Raw genomic sequence first — 24,598 nt, 5'->3', positions numbered from 1 at the left:
TACCATACACTTAATAACAAAGTGACTGTCTAGAGTTATACTGTAGTTAGATCTTTTGAAAATGTGTCATGGTTAGACTTTAGACTTTATTTATTGATTTTCAGTTACTAACTAATGGAAACTGGGGAGATAGTGTTTTTTTTCCAGATGTACAACACCTGGTTAACATTTTCCTCACAGTTCCATTGGATCAACAGTCTGTGGATCCATCCAAGTGTAAAACTGAAGTTATATATTTGTTTAAAATGACTCCAGCTCAGTGTAAAATGTTAAAAAAGGGAGGAATTTAGCCTCACCTTGCTGGCAGATTTTTTGTGTTATACTTAAACATTCAGAAGAATTTAACCAAGTTCTTTGGTCTTATGCATTTTAAGATTGAGAGATGTGACAGGATGAAGAAAGTTTTTGGATTAGGATGAAAAGAAACTCTCCACTTACTCTTTCGAGACACACGCACATACCCATACTGGCCTTTTCTCCTGCAGCAACATCATAAGTAAGCTGTCAGTTAAACAACAAGGGTGCTTGATATTCACACTTTCCCACATAAAGTCAAGTCAAGTTATTTTGACTCATCTTAATCTTGGCTGTAATTTTGTTGCTTTTCTTCTCCTTTTAAACACCACTAATCATTGTGAAAATTAGTTTCATTGTATAATTTGCGCTCCCAAAAGCAATCCTACAACCCTCTTACTCAATCCACAACATTGATTAGGCATTTGTTTGGAGATTTAGTCTCTAGAGAACCTTCTGAAAAAAGTTGATCTTTTTCAGATTTTCCCAGTTTCTCCTACCAGAGCTAATTTTGAGCATCTGGGGTCCATATACCTTAACGAAGGTCACCTCGGTGATACAAATGATTCACATTACCCTAGCTGACATCCCAGCTGCTGGCCCATTTTGTCACACAGACACACACACAAACACACACACACACACAGAGTGCAGGAGGGAAGAAGCTGAAAAGTCCGTGTTGGTTCAGAGGATGTTTGACAAGTGTTTATGTGGATGAAACAGGTCTTGATATATGACTGGAAATAAGATTTATTTTTTATTGTCAAAGATGCATTTTACCTTGTATTTATGGAGTGTTTAAATAAAACCGATTTTGAATTTGAGCTTGCTTTCTTTATTGAGAGAGAGAGGGAGAGAGACACAGGGAGGGGGAGGGGGAGAGAGAGAGAGGTACAGAGAGAGACAAAGAGAGAGAGAGGGAGAGAGAGAGAGCGAGAGAGAGGGAGGGGGAGAGAGAGAGGGAGAGAGAGAGATCACTGATGTACAGAGAGAACACAACCTGCATGAAACACAGACAAAGACAAACATGGCTACCAACACAAGCTTTACTCTCACTGAGAAAAATGCAAGCTGTTGAGACAGACCTCCACTTACTCACCGAGTGCACCAAGTATTCTGAATAAAGAGAAGAATTCTACGGAGCCCGGAAGGTGTCATGGAGGAATTAGTGATGTGTGCTCTTGATTTAATATTGATTCAGAGTGAGAGAGCATGAGACTGAGCCAATATTATATCGAGAGCACACAATTTATTCAACCTAGAGCACCAATTAGTTACTAATACAGGGACACAAATAGTCCGTATTTTGCGTGTCGCTCTGAATTACTTTTCTTTTGGGACGACAAAACAAAGGTTAAGTTTAGTCAACAAAACCACTTAATTAGGTTTTGGAAAAACATCACGGTTGGGCTTAAAATCACTACATACAGTTAGGTTTAGGCAACAAAACCACAACAATGAAACCACAAGGCGGTGTCTGGTCTCTCCTCCCCTCCTGCACACTTTGGTATTAAAAACTACTTCACTTGCTCTGAGTGTTGCATAGTCACATGGAAGAATTTAATTTGAGTGTCCATCACACAAAAGGATCCTAATTGACTTTTCATTGGTCTTGTTTTCCTCCTGAGCGACACAAAAAAAAGACAATTAACGTCCATGTACACGAAACCAATAGATTTGGCATTTTATGACTATTTCGCAACCTGCCATGATACTCGGCTGGAAACACTGGAGTTTCTGTCTTACAGCTTTTCTCAGTTGCTATCGTATACACAGATACAGCCTCTGGCTTTTAACCAGATCCAGTTTTCCAGCCTTAACAGGTCTTACGCTGTCTCGAGATCGAGGCCAGGTGGGAGCAGAGTGAATCTTCTCCCTCCTTTTTTTCCTTATGGTGATCTCAATCAGATGTGTATTAGCCTATTTAAGGATGGAATCTCTGCCCATAGGTTACATGCGCCATCTTCACATGATTTGAAGAGCTGTGTGGATTGGTGCATTTCCTGAAAACATTTCGTCTGTCCTTGTTGTCATAATCACTGAATTACTTGCATTACACCTCATTTAAATCAAAATAAATCTGCGCTGGTCAAGGAATTACTTGACCGAAGGGCAAGGCACTTCAATATCAGAATTGAAGAACTGCGTAATGTGCACTGACACAAAAATATTATTATATTTATTATATATATTATAATAAATTATAAACACTTCTGTTTACATCATCATGACAGTTGTAAAACCGTAATATGTTGTACAGATTTAAAGACACCGGAGCATTGTTCAATGTATTCCCAGAAGGTATCGTCACTAAATGATTTATGACCTCTAAATTGTTTGAATTTCAGTTGAGCGCCAAGAGGTGTGGTTGGCAGAAGAGGTGTCGTTGGCAGACGTTTTGTAACCTTGCATTATTCCTGTTAGAAAAATTCACGCAAGACCGAATGGAAAATCATAAATCAGTTAACATTTATTCTTTGCAAAGAAGGAGACAGAGTTGATTCACATACAGTATACATGGATCAAGGCTGCTCAGAGGTCTGACTCTGAGCCTCGGATATTTATACCAAGTAAACAATACAGTGTCACAGGCAATACGTCACGAAAGCATAACACACACACAAAATGGCTTCCACGCCATGTAGTAGTCAGGAGGCTATGTTCTCATAACATAGCTCTGTACCCATCTTAACGCTCCCACAGTCCTTATTATCATTTCAATCCAGGACATGCTGCTGAGTGTTCTTTCGCATAGACTAAACAACTGTGGTGAGGCAGTTCACACAACAAGGACACATAAGGACACCAAGCTTTTAAAGCACACCTTATAATTAGTCATTTAGATTTTCCCCAACAATTCCCCAGTACTTTTTCATGGTCTGACTACTGACTTCATGATTATTCTTTATCAACAGAAAAACACAATCAGTCTCCATGTGTTTAAAACAAATTGTATATTCATCCAATATCTCTGGTTTCACCACAGCAACTCACAGAATCCAGATCTTGCATGAATGTATACATTATTATTATGACTTCCTGTAAAAAGTATGACCTCTCTGCCTAAAGAGGATCTCAGTGGGACAAAGACCTGAGAGCTAGTGCGTGCGATGCAAATTCTAGAGGGAGGAGTGAGACAGCCGACAAAAAGGCAATATTATCTCATTGGTACGGTCATTACTCTGTCAACACACAATCTCACTCTGTCAAACAAGTGTCGGGTTCAGGATGGCTGTCAGTATCCCAGGAGTAATAGTAATGGCTTTCTTCTACCTGCTGATCCTTGGAGTTGGCATCTGGGGTTCGTTCAAGTCCAAAAAGAAAAGGAACAATTCTCCAGGTGGTAGTATGGAGACGGCCCTGCTGGGTAACCGAAGCATCAGTAGAGTTGTGGGGATCTTCACCACTGCAGGTGAGTTCACCTTATATTGCAGCCCAGTATCATGACAATGATAACGGATAAGAATTGAAAACAAGGTAAAGGCAAAGTCAATAAAGATCCTTTTTCATGGTTGACAGACAAATGAAATGCATCCATGTGACTATGCAATGGGTCAGAGGAGCTAGTTGCGTATGAGCATTGACAAAGACCACTAATGGTGGGCTGGAGGGGAGGTGAATGGATCCAACAAACACAGGACTTTCAACCATGAGATTGGTGTTCAATACTGCATGTCCCAGAGTGCTGTTGTGAAGAGACTCATTTCTGACAGTGTTCCTAAACCTAACTTTGTTAAAAAGTTGTCTTTGAAAGTATTGAAACACATTTCCATGCACAATTTAACCTTAGCTAATTACATTCAAAACTGCTGTTTTTAATATGATCTGCAGTCCAAAGGGTATACTTTCCCTGTACAAAGGGAACAACTCAACAGAGCGTGAAACAATGTCAATCATACTTGTTGGTGTGTGTATGTGTGTGTGTTTTCATATATGTTTATTTCATTTTTCAGCTACGTGGATTGGAGGAGGCTTCATTATTGGAACGTCAGAAATGGTGTACAACCCGTCAAAGGGCCTAATCTGGGTTTCCAGCTTTTTTATAGGAGAAACACTAAGTTTGATTATTGGTAAGTCTGTTTTGAACTACTAAAGTGTAGTGTGTTTTATTTGTGTTGCCAGACACAACTAACAATGTTGAAGTTGTACAATTTTGTTGTGCTGCATGCAAGCGCCCCCATGAACTGTACCTTTTTGGCATGTGCAGTTCTGTTCAAGAGGAATTTCCTCCTAACGAATGGAACCAGAGATTATTTCCAGATTAGGAAACATTGCAAAAATTGCCACTGAATGTATCTCATCTGAGTACATTTCTTTCACTAGATTCTCGACAGTCTCGTTTGTCTAGAACTGTTAATCCAGTCCAAAATGTTAACATTCATAAGCATGCAGAGGTACTCTACGGAAAATGATGCATGCCAACATTGTATTGAGTATGTCAAGCAGTCAAAATTGCAGATCACGGGTGGTAAAATGGTACAGTGGTTACCACTACTGCCTCACATTAAGTGTGTTCTGCATGTTCTCTGTGTGAGTTACTTAATAAAAACTGTCCTTGTCTCATTAATTAGGTGGTCTTTTCTTCGCTGGGCCAATGAGAGAAAAAAAATATGTGACCATGATGGATCCTTTCCAGATCAAGTATGGAAAAGTACCGATGGCTCTTTTTGCTCTGGCCGCACTGGTAACTGACATTTTGTGGGTGACATCAACACTGATTAGTTTAGGTATGTAAGCCCCTACAGTTGAAAACTGATTATTACATTAAAAAAATATTAGATGTTTACATGTTTAATACTGTAATTTGCACAACAATGAATAATTGCCACCTGCGTTTCCACAGGTGCAACCATGAGTGTGATTCTGGATTTACCATTCATCTTATGCATCTGGATCTCTGCTGCTGTGGCCATTATCTACACACTAATGGGAGGTCTCTACTCTGTGGCCTACACAGATGTAATACAGCTTGTCCTCATGTTTATTAGCTTGGTAAGTTTTCTCACATCCTGGTGACAGGTTTTGCTCGTATTTTAGAGCAGGTTTATGGTCTCTACTCTCATAAAACAAGCATGCGATAGTCACACACGGAGTGAGGGGCGTTGACTAACAAACAGGTATCAGCATGCGAGAGGATTGTTGCTTCTTTGGCAACAGAAGCTAAAATATAAAACGTCTGTCTCCTATAAATTATGTTCATATATTACTAACTTGTTTTGCTAATTATGTGTTAAGGGTGTTTGGTAGCCATATGTTTAGTTTATACAACAAAAGCACAGGTTCAAGTCGGAGAAAGATCGGGTTTTTTCAACAAGTAAAAAACGTAAACACATTGTATGGTCAGTGTCAACTTCTTCAATTCATTTTAAAGAGGAGCGTGAGTAGCTATGGAAAATTCTCATATTTTTGTTGCTGAAAAAGGATGTGGACTCGCCATTAGAAGCATCAGATCACCTTTATGTACTGTTCTGGAAATCTGGGTGGGTGCCTCAATATTATGTTGCTTGTCTCTGCAGTGGTTCTGTGTCCCCTTTGTCCTGATGAGCCCCTCTTCCTCTGACATCATTCAGACGGCCCTCAACAACACTTTACAGGCTCCCTGGCTGGGTACAGTAGAAGCAGACAAAGTCTGGAGATGGATTGACGATTGTTTTGTTTTGGTAAGTGGAAGATCACATCATTGCTTATAAAAAAAAAGAAAACATGTGCAGAGCCACAACCCTTATGTCTAAGCCTGTGTTGTATTCCTAGTCTCAATTTGGAAAATGGTTGTGATTTTTATGGTGTGTTAAATTGACATTGCTTTTCTTTAAAGACTCTGGGTTGCCTAGGCTATCAGGCGTTCCATCAGAGGACTTTGTCTGCCTGTTCCACAGCCACAGCTAAAATCAACTGTTTTGTTGCTGCTCCAATTCTCCTTATTTTTGCAATTCCTCCTGTCCTGATTGGCGCAGTGGCCGCATCAACAGGTAATTTATTCCCAATCAAAACTCTTTTTTTTTCTTACTGTTAAGGCATGCAACTTCCCTTTAAACCACTTAATGTGTCTCAATGTGTACTGTGTACACATTTGTCCATGCATTAGATTGGAATCTGACTTCTTATGGTTCTCCATCTCCATTTGAACGTGGGGAGGCAACTCTTATAATGCCCATTGTCTTGCACTACCTCACTCCAACATATGTCTCCATCATTGGCATTGGATGTGTCGCTGCCGCCGTGATGTCGTCGACTGATTCTGGCATGCTCGCTGCAGCTTCCATCTTCACCTCCAACATCTATAAGAGCATCCTGAGGACCCAGGTCACAACCTTGAAGTTGTTTTCATAATCATAAGCCAGAGTTAGATTGACAGATGGTTCTTCCAATCCCCTGCCGTGTATTTTGTGAATGTTCCTGCTCTTTCAACGGTTTCCAATGAATACTTCTCAGATGGTTCTGTGAAGCAAACCATCTGGCAGGTCAGGTTAATGGATATAACCTCTATGCAAAACACTTGAGAAAATTTATCTCTTTTAGTCTTTCTGCCCACGGTGGTGAAATCCGCTAAAGTAATGCAGCATTAACTACAGCAGTGTTTTAATCACTACACACATTTTGGGATAGGTTAAGAAGAAAAGAGAGGAGAGGAGGGAAGGAAGGAAATGAGCATTGTGATAATGGAAAAATGGAGTAGGAGCAAACAGGAATAGGATTGAGTTGAGACAGGTGGTAGATTGGATAATTAGCTCATCCTGCCATTTTTTTTCTATTTCTCTTTTCCCAGGCATCAGAGAGAGAGATCCAGTGGGTGATTCGTGGCTGTGTGGTGGGAGCAGGCTTGATCGGCACATCACTCACCAGTGTCAATACCAACACCATCGTGTTTTGGTTTCTTAGCACATTGATAACCTACATTATTATCTTCCCTCAACTGGTCTGTGTTCTGTTCTTTAAAATCTCCAATGGTTATGGGGCTGTTATGGGCTGGCTGGTAGGGCTGCTGTTAAGACTGTTGTGTGGAGAGCCGTTGATTGGGCTACCGCCCATCCTCCATTTGCCAGGATGCACCCTTGAAGATGGTGTTTATGTCCAACGCTCTCCAGTGAATACCATCTCCATGTTGGCTGTCTTGGCTTCCAACCTCTTATTTTCCTACTTGTTCTCTCTGCTCATCCACAAAAACCTGCTTCCTGAGAAGTGGGATGCGTTGAACATGAAAGTCCAACAGTTGCCAAAACAACAGACATCAACATACAGCGTCAAAGGCAACAATGACAATATTTGTGACAATGAAGTTTCAGAGCCTATGATGAGTACAGCGAGTTAATTAAGCAAAACCATACCTTGCGTGAGATACAAGCTGAAGCAAGATTTTGGGGGCAGCGGTGCATATTCACATTATTTTGACAGCAAAGAGGCAGACAGGAAACGGGGAGAGAGAGGGGTGTGTGCATGCAACAATGTTTGCCAGCTGGAATCGGTTTTGGTCTTCTTTCTCTGTTCATTTTTGACTATTATTTTTCTGTAAGTGTAACAAAATAAATACATTTAATTAATTGTCAAATAATACTCATACAATCTCCATTTGGTAGCTATCATCCCTGTTCAAGCACAAAGAACATGTGCCAACCAGCTAACTGATGTCATCACTGACATTTTTTAAATATCACTGTCACAGGAGAGTGTTCCCAACTGCTTCAAGAGAGCTACCATCGTCCCTCTACCTAAAAATTCTGCAGTGTCTGGATCAAACGACTACCACTCTGTGGCACTCACCCCCATTTTGATGAGGTGCTTTGACAAACTGGTTCTCCAGCATATCAAAAAAAACATTCCCAGCCAAGGTGCACCGTCACCAGTTTGCAAAGAGAGCCAACAGATCCACAGAGGATGTCTTCTTCACTGCCCTCCACTCAGCCCTCACACATCTTGAAAATAACAACACATACATCAGAATGTTGTTTTGTAAATTTGTTTTGTAAAATAGCACTCTGGGCTTCAGTAGCACAATCTGCAACTGGTTATTTGCATTCCTCTCAAACAACCCCTAGGCAGTTCGTATTGGCGTCCACACCTCCTACACAGTGTTGAACCCCGGCGCCCCGCAGGGCTGTGTGCTCGGCCCTTTCACCTTCACGCTGTAGACCCACGACTGCAACCCCAGACATGAAGAGAACTGTTGTGAAGTTTGCAGATGACACTACCATCATCGGCCTGATTACAAACAACATAGAGACTTAATATAGAAAGGAAATCAACCATCTTGCAGAGTGGTGCTCAGAGTTCCATCTATTGCTCAATGTCGGTGAACCGGGCTTATTGTTGATTTAAGAAAAAAGTGAGGCAAACACACACACACCCCTGGAGCTCAGGTGGAGCAAGTGAACAGTGTTTGCATCACAAACAACGTGACGTGGTCATCACACATCTCCATCCGGGTGAAAGAAGCCCTGCATATTTCTATAGGAATCGTAAGAATTCAAAGTTCCTGTTCCCACTTCTTGTTAACTTATACAGAGGAGCAAGAAAGCATCCAGACTGGAAACATTACAAACCGGCATTGAACATACACGGAGCAGGACAAGAGGGCTCTACAGCAGATGATTAAAGTCCAGAACACCATTGGTACCCATCTACCGAGCTTTAATGATATTGGAGCCAACGAAGAGCCCAGAGGATATTCATAGTCAATACCCAGCACAGCCACAAGCTGTCCGTCCTGCGGTAACCTTGTATTCCTTCCATTGACAGTTGGAGACAAAACAAGCGTGTTGCTCAAGTTCTGTCTATAGGATAACTGTGATTTGTACTCTATATTAAAGAGAGCATGCTTTTATGCTAAAAAGTTAAAAACATCTGAGAAATGAAAAGTGCGCTCAACAAAATGTCTCTCTTCAGAATAATAAGTGGTAGAATCTTGTTTTGTGTTTGTCCCTAGACTCAACAGACTCAAGTTTAGGGCAAAGGTTGGCAGCTGTACTTTCTCCCTCGTTTAAGCTATGTGCACAGGATATGGCCCACCCACAGACAGTGCACGTCAAAGAACAGACTTGCTGCCAAAACCAGTTGGACTCGCACGTCACGTCTTTCTTCCCCCCAATTTGAATATTAAAACATTGCAGCCGCTGACAAGCACCTATAGAGTGTTGTCGTCTCACACTCAGGACACGAACACGGTAAGTAGCTAACAGTAAATCATGCTGTCAAAATACACTTAATTTGTACAATTACCTCGTAAAATTATACTGGTTATAACGTAGTTATTTGGCTTTGTATACTGTTTTTAATTCTTAAATGTGCATGGTATACCGTGAAACGACTGTGTCATTGACTTAAAGTGCATTTATACATTGGTTTAATGGAAATGTGTAGTTTATTGTTGGGTTTTTTCAGTTTGTCTGAAAGCAAATGACACGTTACAGTGAGTGCTATACCCTGTGTATTAAAGCTAGTATTTCACAAACAAAACGTAATTTGACACAGGTCACGTCCGTTCGCCTGCCCTAACTCCCGCACGAGCTTCCACAGCTCGTTAACTGTTGAACGTGTAATCAAGGAGTCTAAAACCTCATTTCAGACGTGCACGCCAGTCCCTTCGACGAATGCGTCTGTGATGAAATGCACCCTCCTCACTTTTAAACCGTGTATTTTTCCTCAAGTGTTGATGTGTAAAACACAAACTGGTAAGCTTTACTGCTTAAGTTGTTAAAAAGCTAAATATATTATATTGACCTGCATTAAGTTAAGTTTTGGCTTGTAACTAAAGAAAATATATTGATTTAGGTATGATTTTATACAAGATATGTTGTATTGTTTGTACTGAATCAGAAATTTAACTTGGGAAAAATGTATATAATTGCTTGTAACAAATTAGTAATTTAATCAGTTTATTTGAAAAAAACTATACCTGGATGTGTGAATGTAAAGTTTTGTCTTTGGCCAAAGCAATATTTGGATTTAGATCCAAGTCCAAATTTTTGCTTTCAACCAAATTGAAAATATAACTTGATAAAAACCAAAAAAAATACGTGTAACAAAATTAGATTGATTTAATTAGTTTATTTGAAAGTAAAAATTATACTTGGATGTAATAGTAAAATTTTGTTTTTTCCAAATAAAGAAATTAAGTTGTAACTAAGTGAAAAATGGTGTGTGGTCTTTTAAATAAATCATCTTTTTACTTTACTTTACAAAAATGTTGCTTTCAACCAAATTGAAAATATAACTATATAATAATAATTAAAAAAAATTACGTGTAACAAATTAAGAGTGATTTTTTTAAGTTAGTCCAAAGTATCATTTTTTTCAGTGCCAAGTGATACGGCTAATGTAATATTAGATTTCAATTAAAAGTCAACTAAACCCCATTTGGACAGGATACATTTCCATCTGGGAGGTGGGGTGATTTAAACATTAGCTTGTCAGTGATTTCTTTTCCAGTCCTGAGTGCATAACATTAGTAGTTAATTCTAGTAGAACGAGGCCCCTTTGTGATGTCAGCTAGGATTCAGAGATTTCTGTCCCCGTCCACCGTATCACAATCAAGAGCGATGGAATCATCCTTCATTTGTTTTTGGTCAACCTGGTTCTTTTAGAATTTAAATATCTGTTTTGTTTTCTTCGATCAAGATTTGAATAGTCCAGTCCAGTTTTTCTATCAAGCTTCCCAGATTAATTTGGACAAATACAAGACCTCAGCGGTTTATTAAGAGAAGAGAAGTATCTAAAGATCAGAAGTAGTGATAGAAGTCTGTAGTGCAATTGTAATTTAATTAGAGGCAGGAGCAGTAGGATTTGAATAATAAAAAGAGTCATCTAAAAGTGATTTCAGTTGGAATGAATTAAGTAGTAATATATATTCAACCTTGGATATGATCAAATCAGATATATGAGATACGTGGAAATCTCCGGTGTTAAAAAATGAAGCCAACACGCAAGTGCCAAAAAATTTCCACTTGAAACTGTCTCGAAAAAAAAAATTACAACTGTACAGAGGGGAATTTGATTATAACTCACCAATTTAAATGATATTTAGGCTTAAAACTTTGCATCAAGGGTGTAGAAGCTTTGACTGAGAAGTGCCAATAATCTTGAAGCTGTTAATCCAGTTGACTCTTGATCACTTGGAAAGTTTTATGGAATTTATGGGAGTTGACAAGCTGCTACTTTGTGTAATAACAGGATACTATGGGTGTTGGGAGATTTCTATATTAAGTCAACAGTATAATTAGCCCTGACGATGTTTGGTTCCACCTTTGCGGATATTTTTGTCAGGCATCCAGCATAGCAGAGAATGACTTGAAGAATTTCTTGTCACTGTTCATCAGACTTGCACAACAAGGTATCTACAAACCCGCCCTTCTTCAGTTCATTGGTACCTCTGAACTGTCTTGTGTCAACAGCTCTCGGGTTGAGATCAAGACTCTGCAGTGGCCCATTCAAACAGTGGCCCCTCTCAATGTAATCCAGCTTTTTGGATACTTGTCTTGTTGCAGCACCGAACTTCTATCAGACCTCAGGTAAGAGTCTACAACCTGGTATTTTTATGTTTAAAAAAAGAAAGTTTTACATGTTTTTAATATTTTAAAATCAGACTTTGTCAGTAACAAAACTTTGTGTTTTATTTAATAGGGGAGAGCACTTTTAATTTAAACCTACAATCTCAGTTGACCTGGATCACTTGGAAAGTTTTATGTAATTTCTGGCAGTTGACAAGCTGTTACTTTGTGTAATAACAGGATACTATGGATGTTGGGAGATTTCTGTATTTAGGTCAACGGTTGAGGCATTTAGTGGTTATGTCACCATCCATCCATGTCTGGATATTGAGCTGACAATTGAATGAAAGAATGAAAAACAGTATAATTAACCCTGAGGATGTTTGGTTTCACCTTTGCGGATATTTTTGTCAGGCATCCAGCATAGCAGAGAATGACTTTGAAGAATTTCTTGTCACTGTTCATCAGACTTGCACAACAAGGTATCTACAAACCCGCCCTTCTTCAGTTCATTGGTACCTCTGAACTGTCTTGTGTCAACAGCTCTCGGGTTGAGATCAAGACTCTGCAGTGGCCCATTCAAACAGTGGCCCCTCTCAATGTAATCCAGCTTTTTGGATACTTGTCTTGTTGCAGCACCGAACTTCTATCAGACCTCAGGTAAGAGTCTACAACCTGGTATTTTTATGTTTAAAAAAAGAAAGTTTTACATGTTTTTAATATTTTAAAATCAGACTTTGTCAGTAACAAAACTTTGTGTTTTATTTAATAGGGGAGAGCACTTTTAATTTAAACCTACAATCTCATTTTAAAATCCATACTTTGAAAACAGAAATTACTTTTCTAATGCTGTGACTTCAAGGGACATAAGACCACAATTTATTTTGTTTTATCGTTCATCTTAGAGAATATAATTTTCCCTGTCAAACAGTTTTGCTGCTTGCACCAGTCTTCAGGTTCAGCATGGCTGTCAACATTCCCGGACTGATAGTAATGCTGCTCTTCTACCTGCTGGTTCTCGGAGTCGGCATCTGGGCTTCAATCAAGTCCAAAAAGGAGGAGAACAAAAGTTCGGCAGACAAAATGGAGATGGCTCTGTTGGGAAACCGAAGCATAAAAAAGGTGGTGGGGATCTTCACAATGACAGGTGAAGCATTACATTGTAGATAGGTAGAGGAGATGGCACTTTAACTGGATTTAATTGTCCGACCTTTACAACCTGCAGGCGGTGTTGCCAATTCCTTTCACTGGAAAGTAGCTAAAGCCTGCTTAGACATGTGAACATACTCCAACTTGCCATCACGTTTGCTACCACAACATAAATGGGAAAACAAATTAGTATTATATAAACAGAAATTCTAGAAGACGGGGTTGGTGACTAACTGAATTCTACAGCATCAGAAAAAAATATTTGCTTTTGTATGCATGTACTTTTCTCTATACTGGTTTCTCTTGTGAACTAATTTCTGTGTTTGTATGCATCTGTCCATCCTGTAGCCACGTGGGTTGGAGGCTGCTTCATCATGGGCATAACTGAGATGATATACACCCCCTCTATGGGACTAATGTCGGTGGTAATCCTTTTAGCAGCATATTCTTTTACGTTTATTTTCGGTAAGTATTAAAGAATTACAATCAAGAGAAGTTTCATCATGTTTGCATATTTCATACAACAAAAACTGATATTGCTTCAATCAAAAGAAATAGTTTGGGCCCATTCATTACGATAAAAGATGCTCACACTGAAAACGTTTTTCAGGCTTTTTTGTTTATGCTGGGCCCCACTCTGCTGATTGGCCAGCTTGAAATGACTGACCTGCACAGGTGGAAATCAATCACCTGATTGGCACCTGAAGAGGAAACAAGGGAAGGAGAGAGAGAGAGAGAGAAAGAAAGGGGGGGGGGGGGAACATAACAGGCCCACAGAGGCCTTCTTTGGATGAATTAGTTGACTTCCTCTTGTCTGGTGATTCAAGATTTTAGAAATTTTGTCCGACCTCATGAATTAAATACAATTCTAATCATATATAGTAAATTAGAGGTGTTTGACATTTATTCATCTCATAATTATCATTTTACAGCCATCTCTTTTGTGATGTCTACCCACCAGTTTGGCTCGTCCTGTTCCCGGTTTCCCCGTCTGCCTTATTTTGACTGTATGCATCTTGCATTTGCTAAATCTATCCGTCTGTTTTATTATTCAGGTGGCCTTGTGTTCATCAAGCCAATGAGAGACAACAAATATGTGACCGTGTTGGACCCTTTCCAGATGAAGTATGGAAAAGCATTCACAGCCATTCAGTCACTGGGTGCACTTCTAAGTGATATTTTGTGGTTGGCTGGAACACTAATCAGCTTAGGTACGGTATATCAGCACTTTACCTACAACTTCTTTGTAGTTTCTATTTTAACAGTCAGAGTTGTAGTCAAGAGCAGCTGACATGAGTCCACGATGAAGCACAGTTAAGTCCAAGTGAAGAATGAGTCTAAACCCAGGGTTGCAATGAAAAGGCTTCGCTACATTAAAGGGATAGTCCAGGTGTTTTGAAGTGGGGTTGTATGAGGTACTTATCCTACTGTAGATGGAGGTCGGCACGCCTCAAGTTTAAGGAAACGGGGAGGATTACCGACACGAGAGCAAAGCAATATACAGCTGTGGACAGGGTCACAAAAACATACTTTAGCCACCAAAAAGAAAGGCTCCCAAAAAAATAACAAAAATGTGTTTAAGTGTTCGCTTTGTGTCAAATATTTTTACCACTTTATCTTGCCGTCAGACAGTCCTTTCCGACAGGGAACTGAACTGAAATGGAAAATTATCGCTGCAATCTTCAAAGCCACTTTCACTTTTAATTCAGTTCCATTTCGGAAAATACTCAAGTGTACACATGAACTGATATAGATTTTTTTAGGTGGCTTTAATATGTTATGCTGCTCCTGGTACTCCTGTCTGCTTATAGGGACGCACCAACCACCGTCTACTGTTGTTAATATACCGACTATGGATAAGTACCTCTTACAACCCCACTTCAAAATACCCAAACTATTCATTCATACCTTCTTTTTTAAGCACAATCACACTATGGGGACTTATAGTACAAAAATGGTGGCTGTACTTGTTGGGTAGTGTGGGTCATCCTGTAACCACAAGGTTTGTAGTTTGATCCCTGGCTCCTACTTTATGCAAGTCAAATGTCATTTATGTATATGATGAGTTTTGAGCTGTTCCCAATATGTGAACCATGCCATTTTACAGCAAGGATATGTTTTTTCCCTTAAGTTTAAAAACATTAAGATTATTATGTGGGTTAGGGCTGCATGTAGGTTGGGAATTAAACTAAGTCAGTGCGATATCTTCTCAAGTTTCAACCACAGGTGCATGTATGTGTTTCAGGTGCCACCATGAATGTGATTTTGGATTTGCCCTACTCTGTGAGCGTCTGGATCTCTACTGCTGTGGTGATTGTCTACACACTGCTGGGCGGCCTCTACTCTGTGGCATACACAGACATCATACAGGTCATCCTCATTTTCATCACCATGGTGAGGATACTATACTTTTATGCTATACGTTTTAGGAAAACACGAAGCAACAGTCTCTTGACTGTGTTTGGAACAACCTGTGACTAATCATACTTCATTAGTGCAGAAAAAATTGGAACGAAAACACACTGTTCTAATGAAATCCTATACAGCAGTTGTGCAATTAAAGAATATTCCTACAGTTTGTGGTGATCTATTTGGTTGAATCATATTTTTCTAATGATGCTGATAACATATTCTAATAAAAAACAATGATGTCCTAAAAAATGATTTATTATTACATTATGAGCTTTGCAAAGGTCTTTTCTGGGGCTGTTTTAATGGATAGCATTGGAATGCAGATGTATACGAATATTAAAAAAATGTTTTGTCTTTAGAAGGAATTTGTTTCTCATATTGAAATGTACACACACATTTTCTGTAGCTTACCTTGCCTTATTTTGCTGTTTAAATGATTGTTTTTTCCTTTAGTTGCTGTCATGTGTTCTTTGTCTTTGCAGAGTGTCTGTTTACCATTTGTACTGATAAACCCCACCCATGTGGACATTACTCAGACGGCCCTGAACAACACTTTTCAGGCGCCCTGGATTGGTATGCTGGAGAGGAAGTTTGCTTGGACCTCTATCGATACCTTCTTATATGTGGTGAGCTCAAGACATCTAATTATGGTTTGCTCCAGTGTAAATAGATCAGCCTCCGTATAATGTTGCAGCTAGATACATACAATAAATGGCTTTATTGATTTGTATAATAACAGTTCCATAAGTGTTTCATGAAAACTCACAGGAATATGATTCAAATATTATCATCCTCATTTGAATAAAATTGTCACTTTCAAGTTGCATTCAATTCGCTGACAGAATATTAAGCAATGGAAAATGTACTGTAAATGTCCCACAATGGTCTAAGTCAGTGGTTCTCAAACTGTGTGCGCGCCCCTCTAGTGGGGCGCGAGGGGAAATGCAGAATTTGATTCATATCTGCAAACTTGTCGCTTTTCTGCGAAATTCGCAGTTTTGAATCAAAATATATCGTCCACGTGAATCGTGTAGATCCGTAGAGTTTTTTTAATTTTTTTTGGGTGGGGGCGGGTCAACTGGCCAGCCAGCGTTTCTCAGATTGGAGTGAGACGAGGAGAAAAGGTGATGTGGTGATCTTCACAATAAAACATCTTTGATGTGACGTGTCGAGTCTTAGCCAATCAGTGTTAAGATGTCTACAGCGTCTTTCCCTCCGTTAAAGTTTAAGTTACGTTAAGTACCGTTACAGTTCACACTTGCTGGGTTAAGTTAACGTTCACTGCATGCGGAACCTTGTGGACTGTTAGCGTTCGTCATTATCGCGATTTAGGAGGAAAAAACGTAACGTGATGAAACATGCAGCCCCCACCCCGTGTTCCGGTTCAGTTCACGCGGTCACTCATTAACGTTAAACCCGAACACCGGCGGATCTGTTTGCAGGTTGTTTGTTTTAACTCAAAGTAGAACGAAAGGCCCAGATACTGATGAGATGATGAGGTCAAAGAGCTTCCGGGAGAGGAGGTTGTCTGTGTAGCGCAGCTTGACGCAGGGCTGAGATGTGAAGGAGCTGGGCCTGGATAAAGGTGGAGGTCTAAGAGTAGATTATCATTTTCATTTAAATAATTGAACTGGATTGAATGCATTTTAATTGCAAATAGAAGATAGGCCACAATCCTAACAGCTGTACAGTAACAGTAGAAGTTAATATTAAGCCATACAGTAACAGGGTTCAATGAAAACTAATCACTTTATTTGTACAGGCGATGGTTCTCGCTACTCTTGCTATCTTTGTTTTTATATGACAAACTTTTAAAGGTTAATAATAATAGAGCTGAAATACTGATTATAAACTGAATAATAATTTAGTTTTTTGCTAAAAGTAAATGTCTTATCACTTAATTTTCTTCTCAGAGTACACCAGAATGCTACATTTTAAAGCTCATATTTAAAATAAAATTCTTCTGGAATGTGTGAGCATATGGCATCACAAAATGTTATTTCAATAAAAGTTCAACATGGACCATTTTGTTACAATTTTGTTGGGGCGGTGGAGCATGAACATTTTTCTTCCTCCAAAGTGGGGCGTGACAAACACAGTTTGAGAACCACTGGTCTAAGTGTTTCTTCAGACCTTCTCCACCCTGAAAAGCGAAGGGAAACGAAGTAGGCCAAAAAAACATCATTCAGGGAACTTGTTGTGAAAAACACCCTACACAGTGCTAGATTGGTTGATTGGGAGTCCTGCTTCGGTCCAGTTTTGGGAACTGATGCACCTGGATTGATAAAACGACATTGGTAGATGTTATTTTGATTTCTTCTTTCTCCTGTTTATTCAACCCGCAGCCCACCTAGATTTGATCAATTTCTAACCATACCCATGCACGCAAATTAAGAAATCCATATTTGTTACCCATTACAAGAACGTTTTGTGCGTTACCAGACCCTGGTTACCATGTGAAGGACCCTAGAAGATTGCCAGTGCTGATAAATGATGAGCACTCAGTTCAATTGTTATCTAATGGTTGTCTTAATGAATTAAACTACTTAAATATGATGTGTGATTGACTATCTCAACTTTCACAGATTCAATAGGAATAACAATTAATATGACTGTATTACTTCCAAGTCAATGGGATGCCTGGGAACCCAAGCCTTCCACCAGAGGATCTTGTCTGCTACTTCCACATCGGCGGCTAGAACCACATGCTTTGTTGGGGCTTTCACTGTTATCATATTTGGAATACCTCCTATACTGATCGGGGCAGTGGCTGCATCCACAGGTAATAAGAGCTTCGAAAGACATGAACAGATTTTTATTGAAAAGATGGTAACTAAAGTAAAAGTACATACATTGTGTGTGAGTTAATGACTGCATTAAACCAAATCACACAGAAGTTATTACATTTAATGCTGTGCTTCTCAACATTTGGGTAAGAATCCCTAGCATAGTCAATTGAAGATTGCATAGATTGGATCAGAGGAGATGTTTAAGACCAAAAGAAATAATAGTTTAACTGCCGAGACATTTGAGTTCCCAAAGAAAGCTGAAACAAGTAACTGTGTTAAGACAGAATAGGAAGTCATTGAAATCAGCAGAGACAAATGAATGGAGAAAAGATAATTGTTTAGTATAACAGATGTTGTGTGAGATGATAAGTCTTGATTGAAAGCCCCAATCAATGACAGCATGGAGATTAAGAGTGAGCATGTCTGAACTGTGTGGCAGAAAGTATGGAACTACAGGCCTAAGCATGCAAAAGGGAAGTCTTCCTGACTGGACTTAGTCCAGCGCTTCATTTGGCGGACAACATTATATACAAAGTTAATGGAAAGACAGGATTAGGTGCAAATTCGCACCGGCAAATTACACAATTGCAAATTGAAGCACATACTTTAAAATTGCAAAATTTGAGCTGCCAATTTGTGCGAATTCCAAGGCTTTGTGAATCTGCTTCATTAACGCACAGATATTAGTGGAAGAGGGAGAGAGACATGGGGACAAATGATAGAAGGAAGCGGAGCTCCAAGTGAGATCATTTAGAGGCTGAACTGAACTCAAACACAAAAATGGTCAAGCTGTTAAATTCCTGCGAACATAGCTGGTCAGAAATATGTTTCATTCTCTCTTTGTTTATCATCTGTCTACATGCCAGACTGGAACCTCACTTCTTATGGTTCTCCATCTCCGTTGGAACGTGGGGAGGGAGCTATGGTCATGCCTATCGCCCTGAACTACCTCACCCCAACCTTTGTCGCTATCACCGGCACCGGAGCCATTTCTGCCGCTGCTATGTCATCAGCCGACTCTGCTTTGCTGTCTGTAGCCTCCATTTTCACTTGCAACATCTACAAGGCTATCCTGAGGCCTCAGGTGTGAACAACTAAGAATGTTTCTTAAATTGCTACATCTCAAAAAAACAGGAGGCAAAACTTCCTTTTCAAAGACTTGAATGAGAAACTAACTAAGAGTTGGAAGCGACTGCGAGTGAAATAAAAGTAATGAATGTGCATTGTGGAGCAAAAGGGCAGTAGATCAAGTAGAAGGGTAGAATGAGAAAAGATGGTCAGAATGTAAAACCTTACCTCCATTACTTCTCTGAAACAAATCTATCTTTGCTATTTCCTTTTTATTCAGGCTTCACAGAGAGAAATCCAGTGGGTGATCCGTGCTACTGTGGTTGTGGCAGGCTTGATCGGTGCATCACTTACCAACCTTAAAAATAGTATCATTTGGATGGTGTTCCTCGGTTGTGAAGTGTGCTACATATTGATCTTCTCTCAGCTCGTCTGTGTCCTCTTCTTCAACATATCCAACTTCTACGGGGCTGTTATGGGCTGGTCGACAGGGTTGGTGTTAAGACTGCTCAGTGGAGAGTCATCACTAGGGGTAGCACCAGTCATACACTTCCCAGGATGCACTCTCGAGGATGGCTTTTATGTTCAGTACTCCCCAGTGAAGACCATCGCCATGCTGTCTGCCATCGCTGCCAACTTGTTGTTCTCCTACCTGGCTTCTGTGCTTTTCAACAAAGGGTTGCTTCCTGAGAAGTGGGATTTGTTCAAAGTGAAAGCCCAGCACTCAGCACAACCACCGACACTAAGCGATGACAGCAAAACATACAATGAGAAGGAGACGCTTGATGAAAAAGAATCTCACCAAGATACATTAGAGCCAATGATTACCACCACATGTTAAAGATTTTATGTGCAGTACTTTAATGATTATTATTATTATCAACATGCAAGCGGTTTCTTTTGGAGTATTTGAGGTACTGTATTTGGGTTTTTCAAAAACGGGGACTTATCCCCAATCTCAACACCATCCTTGAGAATCAAAGATCATTGAAGCCTTAAAATCCGGTAAGGAATGCATATAACTGGTGGTGGTGACATGTTCACTCGATTGTTATGTTATTGGTAGGTCACATTATTAGTATCGACTCATAGCAGGGGATAGCATTATATCCTTCTGGAAATGTTCCTTCTAATAACACTAAAGATATTTCTCTAGCGTGCTAATGGATAGTCTCTCATCACGGTATAATACCGTGCCCTCCCTGCTGTGTTTATCTTACTCTATTTTCCTCTGGTGTGACTCGACCGTTTTCCCAATCTGATTGGTCTAACACTGTTTCTCAATCTCCTGGTCTCACGTGACCTGGTTTAACGTAACTGTGTTTCCTAGGTGACCGTGACCTGGCTTAACGTGTCTGTTTCCTGGTCTGACGGGACCGCTTTCCATTCCTAAAAGAAAGATGGGTCTGAGGTGCCCTATTTCTCATTTCCTGGTCCAAGTGAAAAGAGACCGGTCCAAGGACACAATTTCTAGTTTCGCAGTCAGAATGACATCATTTCTAGTTTCGCGGTCCGAATGTTGTGAGACCTGTCAAAAGCTTGACATACGTTCTAGTTTCCCGGGCGGCCCGGTCTGGTTGTGCTGAGGCAGCAAGACCCCCAACCATGCTGTTCTGCGTTCTCCCTTGAACCCCCCTATTCTGATCTGCGGTCTAAACGTGACTCCCGACTATCCTAAACTGCGGTCTAACCTGATCCAACCTATCCTTGTCTGCGGTCTAGCTTGACCCTCACCTATCCCGTCCTCCGCAGGGCCGACCCCACCGTATATTTCGGGATTTGTTGAAATCCTACCATACTTCACTATGGGCTATCTAGACCCGCACTATCCTGTATCTACGGTCTAACCTGACCCAACCTATCCTAGTCTGCAGTCCGTCGTGACATTCCTCTATCCTTTGCTTTGACTAAACTTGACCTCTTTCCTCTGGTCTAACATCTACTCACTCACATTCTAGCCTTGAATTCTCTCTTGACTAATTTTCTATGTTCTTAGGAAATTCACCACAGCAGTAGGTAAGGTATTTATTCATATAAATACATTTCTTTTGGGGGATTAAGCCTATTGGACCTCAGTATCCCTACCCTCGGTGATAGTACTTCAGGATGGAGTCCAATCGCCAAAGACTTTGCACTTTTCATATTTCATGCATGTGTAATAAATCATTGTTAAACTATAAAACAAGTCTCTCCTGATTGAAATGAGTTTCATTGTATAATTTGCGCTCCCAAAAGCAATCCTACAACCCTCTTACTCAATCCACAACATTGATTAGGCATTTGTTTGGAGGTTTAGTCTCTAGAGAACCTTCAGACAAAAGTTTATCTTTTTCAGATTTTCCCAGTTTCTCTTACCAGAGCTAATTTTGAGCATTTGGGGCCCATATACCTTAACGAAGGTCACCTCGGTGATACAAATGCTTCACATTACCCTAGCTGACATCCCAGCTGCTGGCCCATTTTGTCACAGACAGACACACACACACACACACACACAGAGTGCAGGAGGGAAGAAGCTGAAATGTCTGTGTTGGTTTAGAGGATGTTTGACAAGTGTTTATGTGGATGAAACAGGTCTTGATATATGACTGGAAATAAGATTTATTTTTTTATTGTCAAATATGCATTTTGCCTTGTATTTATGGAGTGTTTAAATAAAACCGATTTTGAATTTGAGCTTGCTTTCTTTATTGAGAGAGAGACGGAGAGAGACACAGAGAGAGGGAGGGGGAGGGGGAGAGAGAGAGAGAGAGGTACAGAGAGAGACAAAGAGACAGAGGGGGAGAGAGAGAGGGAGGGAGAGATCACTGATGTACAGAGAGAACACAACCTGCATGAAACACAGACAAAGACAAACATGGCTACCAACACAAGCTTTACTCTCACTGAGAAAAATGCAAGCTGTTGAGACAGACCTCCACTTACTCACCGAGTGCACCAAGTATTCTGAATAAAGAGAAGAATTCTACGGAGCCCGGAAGGTGTCATGGAGGAATTAGTGATGTGTGCTCTTGATTTAATATTGATTCAGAGTGAGAGAGCATGAGACTGAGCCAATATTGTATCGAGAGCACACAATTTATTCAACCTAGAGCACCAATTAGTTACTAATACAGGGACACAAATAGTCCGTATTTTGCGTGTCGCTCTGAATTACTTTTCTTTTGGGACGACAAAGCAAAGGTTAAGTTTAGTCAACAAAACTACTTAATTAGGTTTTGGAAAAACATCACGGTTGGGCTTAAAATCACTGCATACAGTTAGGTTTAGGCAACAAAACCACAACAATGAAACCACAAGGCGGTGTCTGGTCTCTCCTCCCCTCCTGCACACTTTGGTATTAAAAACTACTTCACTTGCTCTGAGTGTTGCATAGTCACATGGAAGAATTTAATTTGAGTGTCCATCACACAAAAGGATCCTAATTGACTTTTCATTGGTCTTGTTTTCCTCCTGAGCGATGTTGTGGAAATTTATCATGTCGTTCTTTTAGATATAACTTGTATCGCTTAAACCTACATGTAGATGAAGCCAACCAGACTCATTTAAAACCTAATGATAAATGATCTCATAGGTATTTTAGCATTTCTGGCTTGCTGTAGTGTAATCCTGATTTCACCACCTAACCCTCTTCCCACGAAAAGGCTGGGAACCTGGCCTTGGTGGGTGCAGCCAAAAAAATGTAAACGAAACCAATAGATTTGGCATTTTATGACTATTTCGCAATCTGCCATGATACTCGGCTGGAAACACTGGAGTTTCTGTCTTACAGTTTTTCTCAGTTGCTATCGTATACACAGATACAGCCTCTGGCTTTTAACCAGATCCAGTTTTCCAGCCTTAACAGGTCTCATGCTGTCTCGAGATCGAGGCCAGGTGGGAGTAGAGTGAATCTTCTCCCTCCTTTTTTTCCTTATGGTGATCTCAATCAGATGTGTATTAGCCTATTTAAGGATGGAATCTCTGCCCATAGGTTACATGCGCCATCTTCACATGATTTGAAGAGCTGTGTGGATTGGTGCATTTCCTCAAAATATTTCGTCTGTCCTTGTTGTCATAATCACTGAATTACACCTCATTTAATTAAATCAAAATAAATCTGCGCTGGTCAAGGAATTACTTGACCGAAGGGCAAGGCACTTCAATATCAGAATTGAAGCACTGCTTAATGTACACTGACACAAAAATAGAGCCACACTGTTTTTTCTTTTTTGACCCCAAAAATAGACTGTATTAGTGTTTTAGAGACACAGAAGCTCAAATGTACTCTTTATGACCAGACTGATGTGTTTCACTTTACTACAGATTATAAACACTTCTGTTTACATCGTCATGACGGTTGTAAAACCGTAATATGTTGTGCAGATTTCAAGACACCGGAGCATTGTGCAATGTATTCCCAGAAGGTATCGTTAACAAATGATTGACAGTCTCTAAATTGTTTGAATTTCAGTTGAGCGCCAAGAGGTGTGGTTGGCAGAAGAGGTGTCGTTGGCAGACGTTTTGTAACCTTGCATTATTCCCCAGTACTTTTCCATGGTCTGACTACTGACTTCTGTCGAGGGGAGACCTTTTCAGGGGAGAGCCAGGCCGCTGGACTTCTGCTGCTGCTAACTTTCTGCAGCAAAGTCCCACCAAAAATGAACTGGATCCGGCTTACAATCAAAAAGTATTTAATTAACATGAGAAGCTAGAACAGTTGCAGACAGAATTACTCTATCGATATCAATATGTCCCTTGGGGCTGAGTCCTCACTTGCCCCACCTAATTGGCCAGCCCAGCTGGTCAACTCCCGAGTGGTAACGGCGCGAACAGAACCCAAAACTCTCTGCAACTATCCTATATTTAAAAGTCTCTGTCCGAATGTTTAAATGTCCAGTATCAGCCTCTGTGATTGGCCGAAATACAATAAACCCCTAATGGCTTTGGCCAGTTATCAGCTCAGTGTTTGGTTGAAGTCGTCCGGACTCCTCCTGCTCTGTTGGTCATCTGTCCAGCTCCTCTGTGTCCCCTTTGATGTCCCCTTTGATGTCTCTGGTCCTCGACCTATTCCCTTATATGGTCGTGAAGAGCCTGTCCTCTGCATTCCTCACTGACCCTATCTCCCCTTTGATCTCTGCCTCATGGCTCAGAACCCCCTAACCTATGTGACTATACTTTGATTCAATACTTCCAATGATTATGTTAAAGACTCCTACAAGTAAACTTATTGCAAACATATAATATCTTCTATAAGTAAACATCCTGTAAACCTATATTACATTCCATAGGTAAATATATTGTGACTCTTAACATAATTTACATTCTCATCATTGTGACGATTTTATTCACCACTAGGGGTGCTATAAATTCTACTAAATAATGCTTCTTAATACTGTAATTCTCCACACTTCATGATTATTTCAA

General features: G+C 40.1%; 2 protein-coding genes across 3 annotated transcripts; both read left to right on the top strand.

Annotated features, from left to right (window-relative positions):
- Positions 1-3,522: 3,522 nt before the first annotated feature.
- On the top strand, positions 3,523-12,438 carry LOC306702713 (high affinity choline transporter 1-like; the record flags this gene model as incomplete). The annotated part of the gene is made up of 9 exons (XM_079168367.1): positions 3,523-3,706; positions 4,866-5,021; positions 5,138-5,286; positions 5,811-5,954; positions 6,110-6,263; positions 6,380-6,597; positions 7,061-7,473; positions 11,679-11,795; positions 12,318-12,438. 9 exons carry the CDS (start codon positions 3,523-3,525, stop codon positions 12,436-12,438), a joined length of 1,656 nt encoding a protein of 551 aa, XP_079024493.1.
- LOC306703163 (high-affinity choline transporter 1-like) lies at positions 11,685-21,753 on the top strand. Of its 2 annotated transcripts, XM_079169031.1 has the most exons (10): positions 11,685-11,795; positions 12,318-12,434; positions 12,706-12,921; positions 13,272-13,388; positions 13,979-14,134; positions 15,169-15,317; positions 15,818-15,961; positions 17,964-18,117; positions 18,991-19,208; positions 19,473-21,753. In XM_079169031.1, the coding sequence occupies exons 3-10, from the start codon at positions 12,738-12,740 to the stop codon at positions 20,031-20,033; spliced, it is 1,683 nt and encodes a 560-aa protein (XP_079025157.1). In that variant the 5' UTR covers positions 11,685-11,795; positions 12,318-12,434; positions 12,706-12,737; the 3' UTR covers positions 20,034-21,753. The 2 variants fall into 2 exon arrangements, with proteins under 2 accessions (XP_079025157.1, XP_079025156.1); XM_079169030.1 differs by lacking the exon at positions 11,685-11,795 and having other exon boundaries at positions 12,294-12,434; positions 12,724-12,921.
- The last annotated feature ends 2,845 nt before the right edge of the window (positions 21,754-24,598 follow it).

This window comes from Pholis gunnellus, assembly GCF_910591455.1.
Source record: "Pholis gunnellus genome assembly, chromosome: 11".
Lineage (NCBI taxonomy): Eukaryota > Metazoa > Chordata > Actinopteri > Perciformes > Pholidae > Pholis > Pholis gunnellus.
The sequence above is the reverse complement of the archived record's forward strand: the minus strand, read 5'-3'. Positions and strand labels throughout refer to the sequence as shown.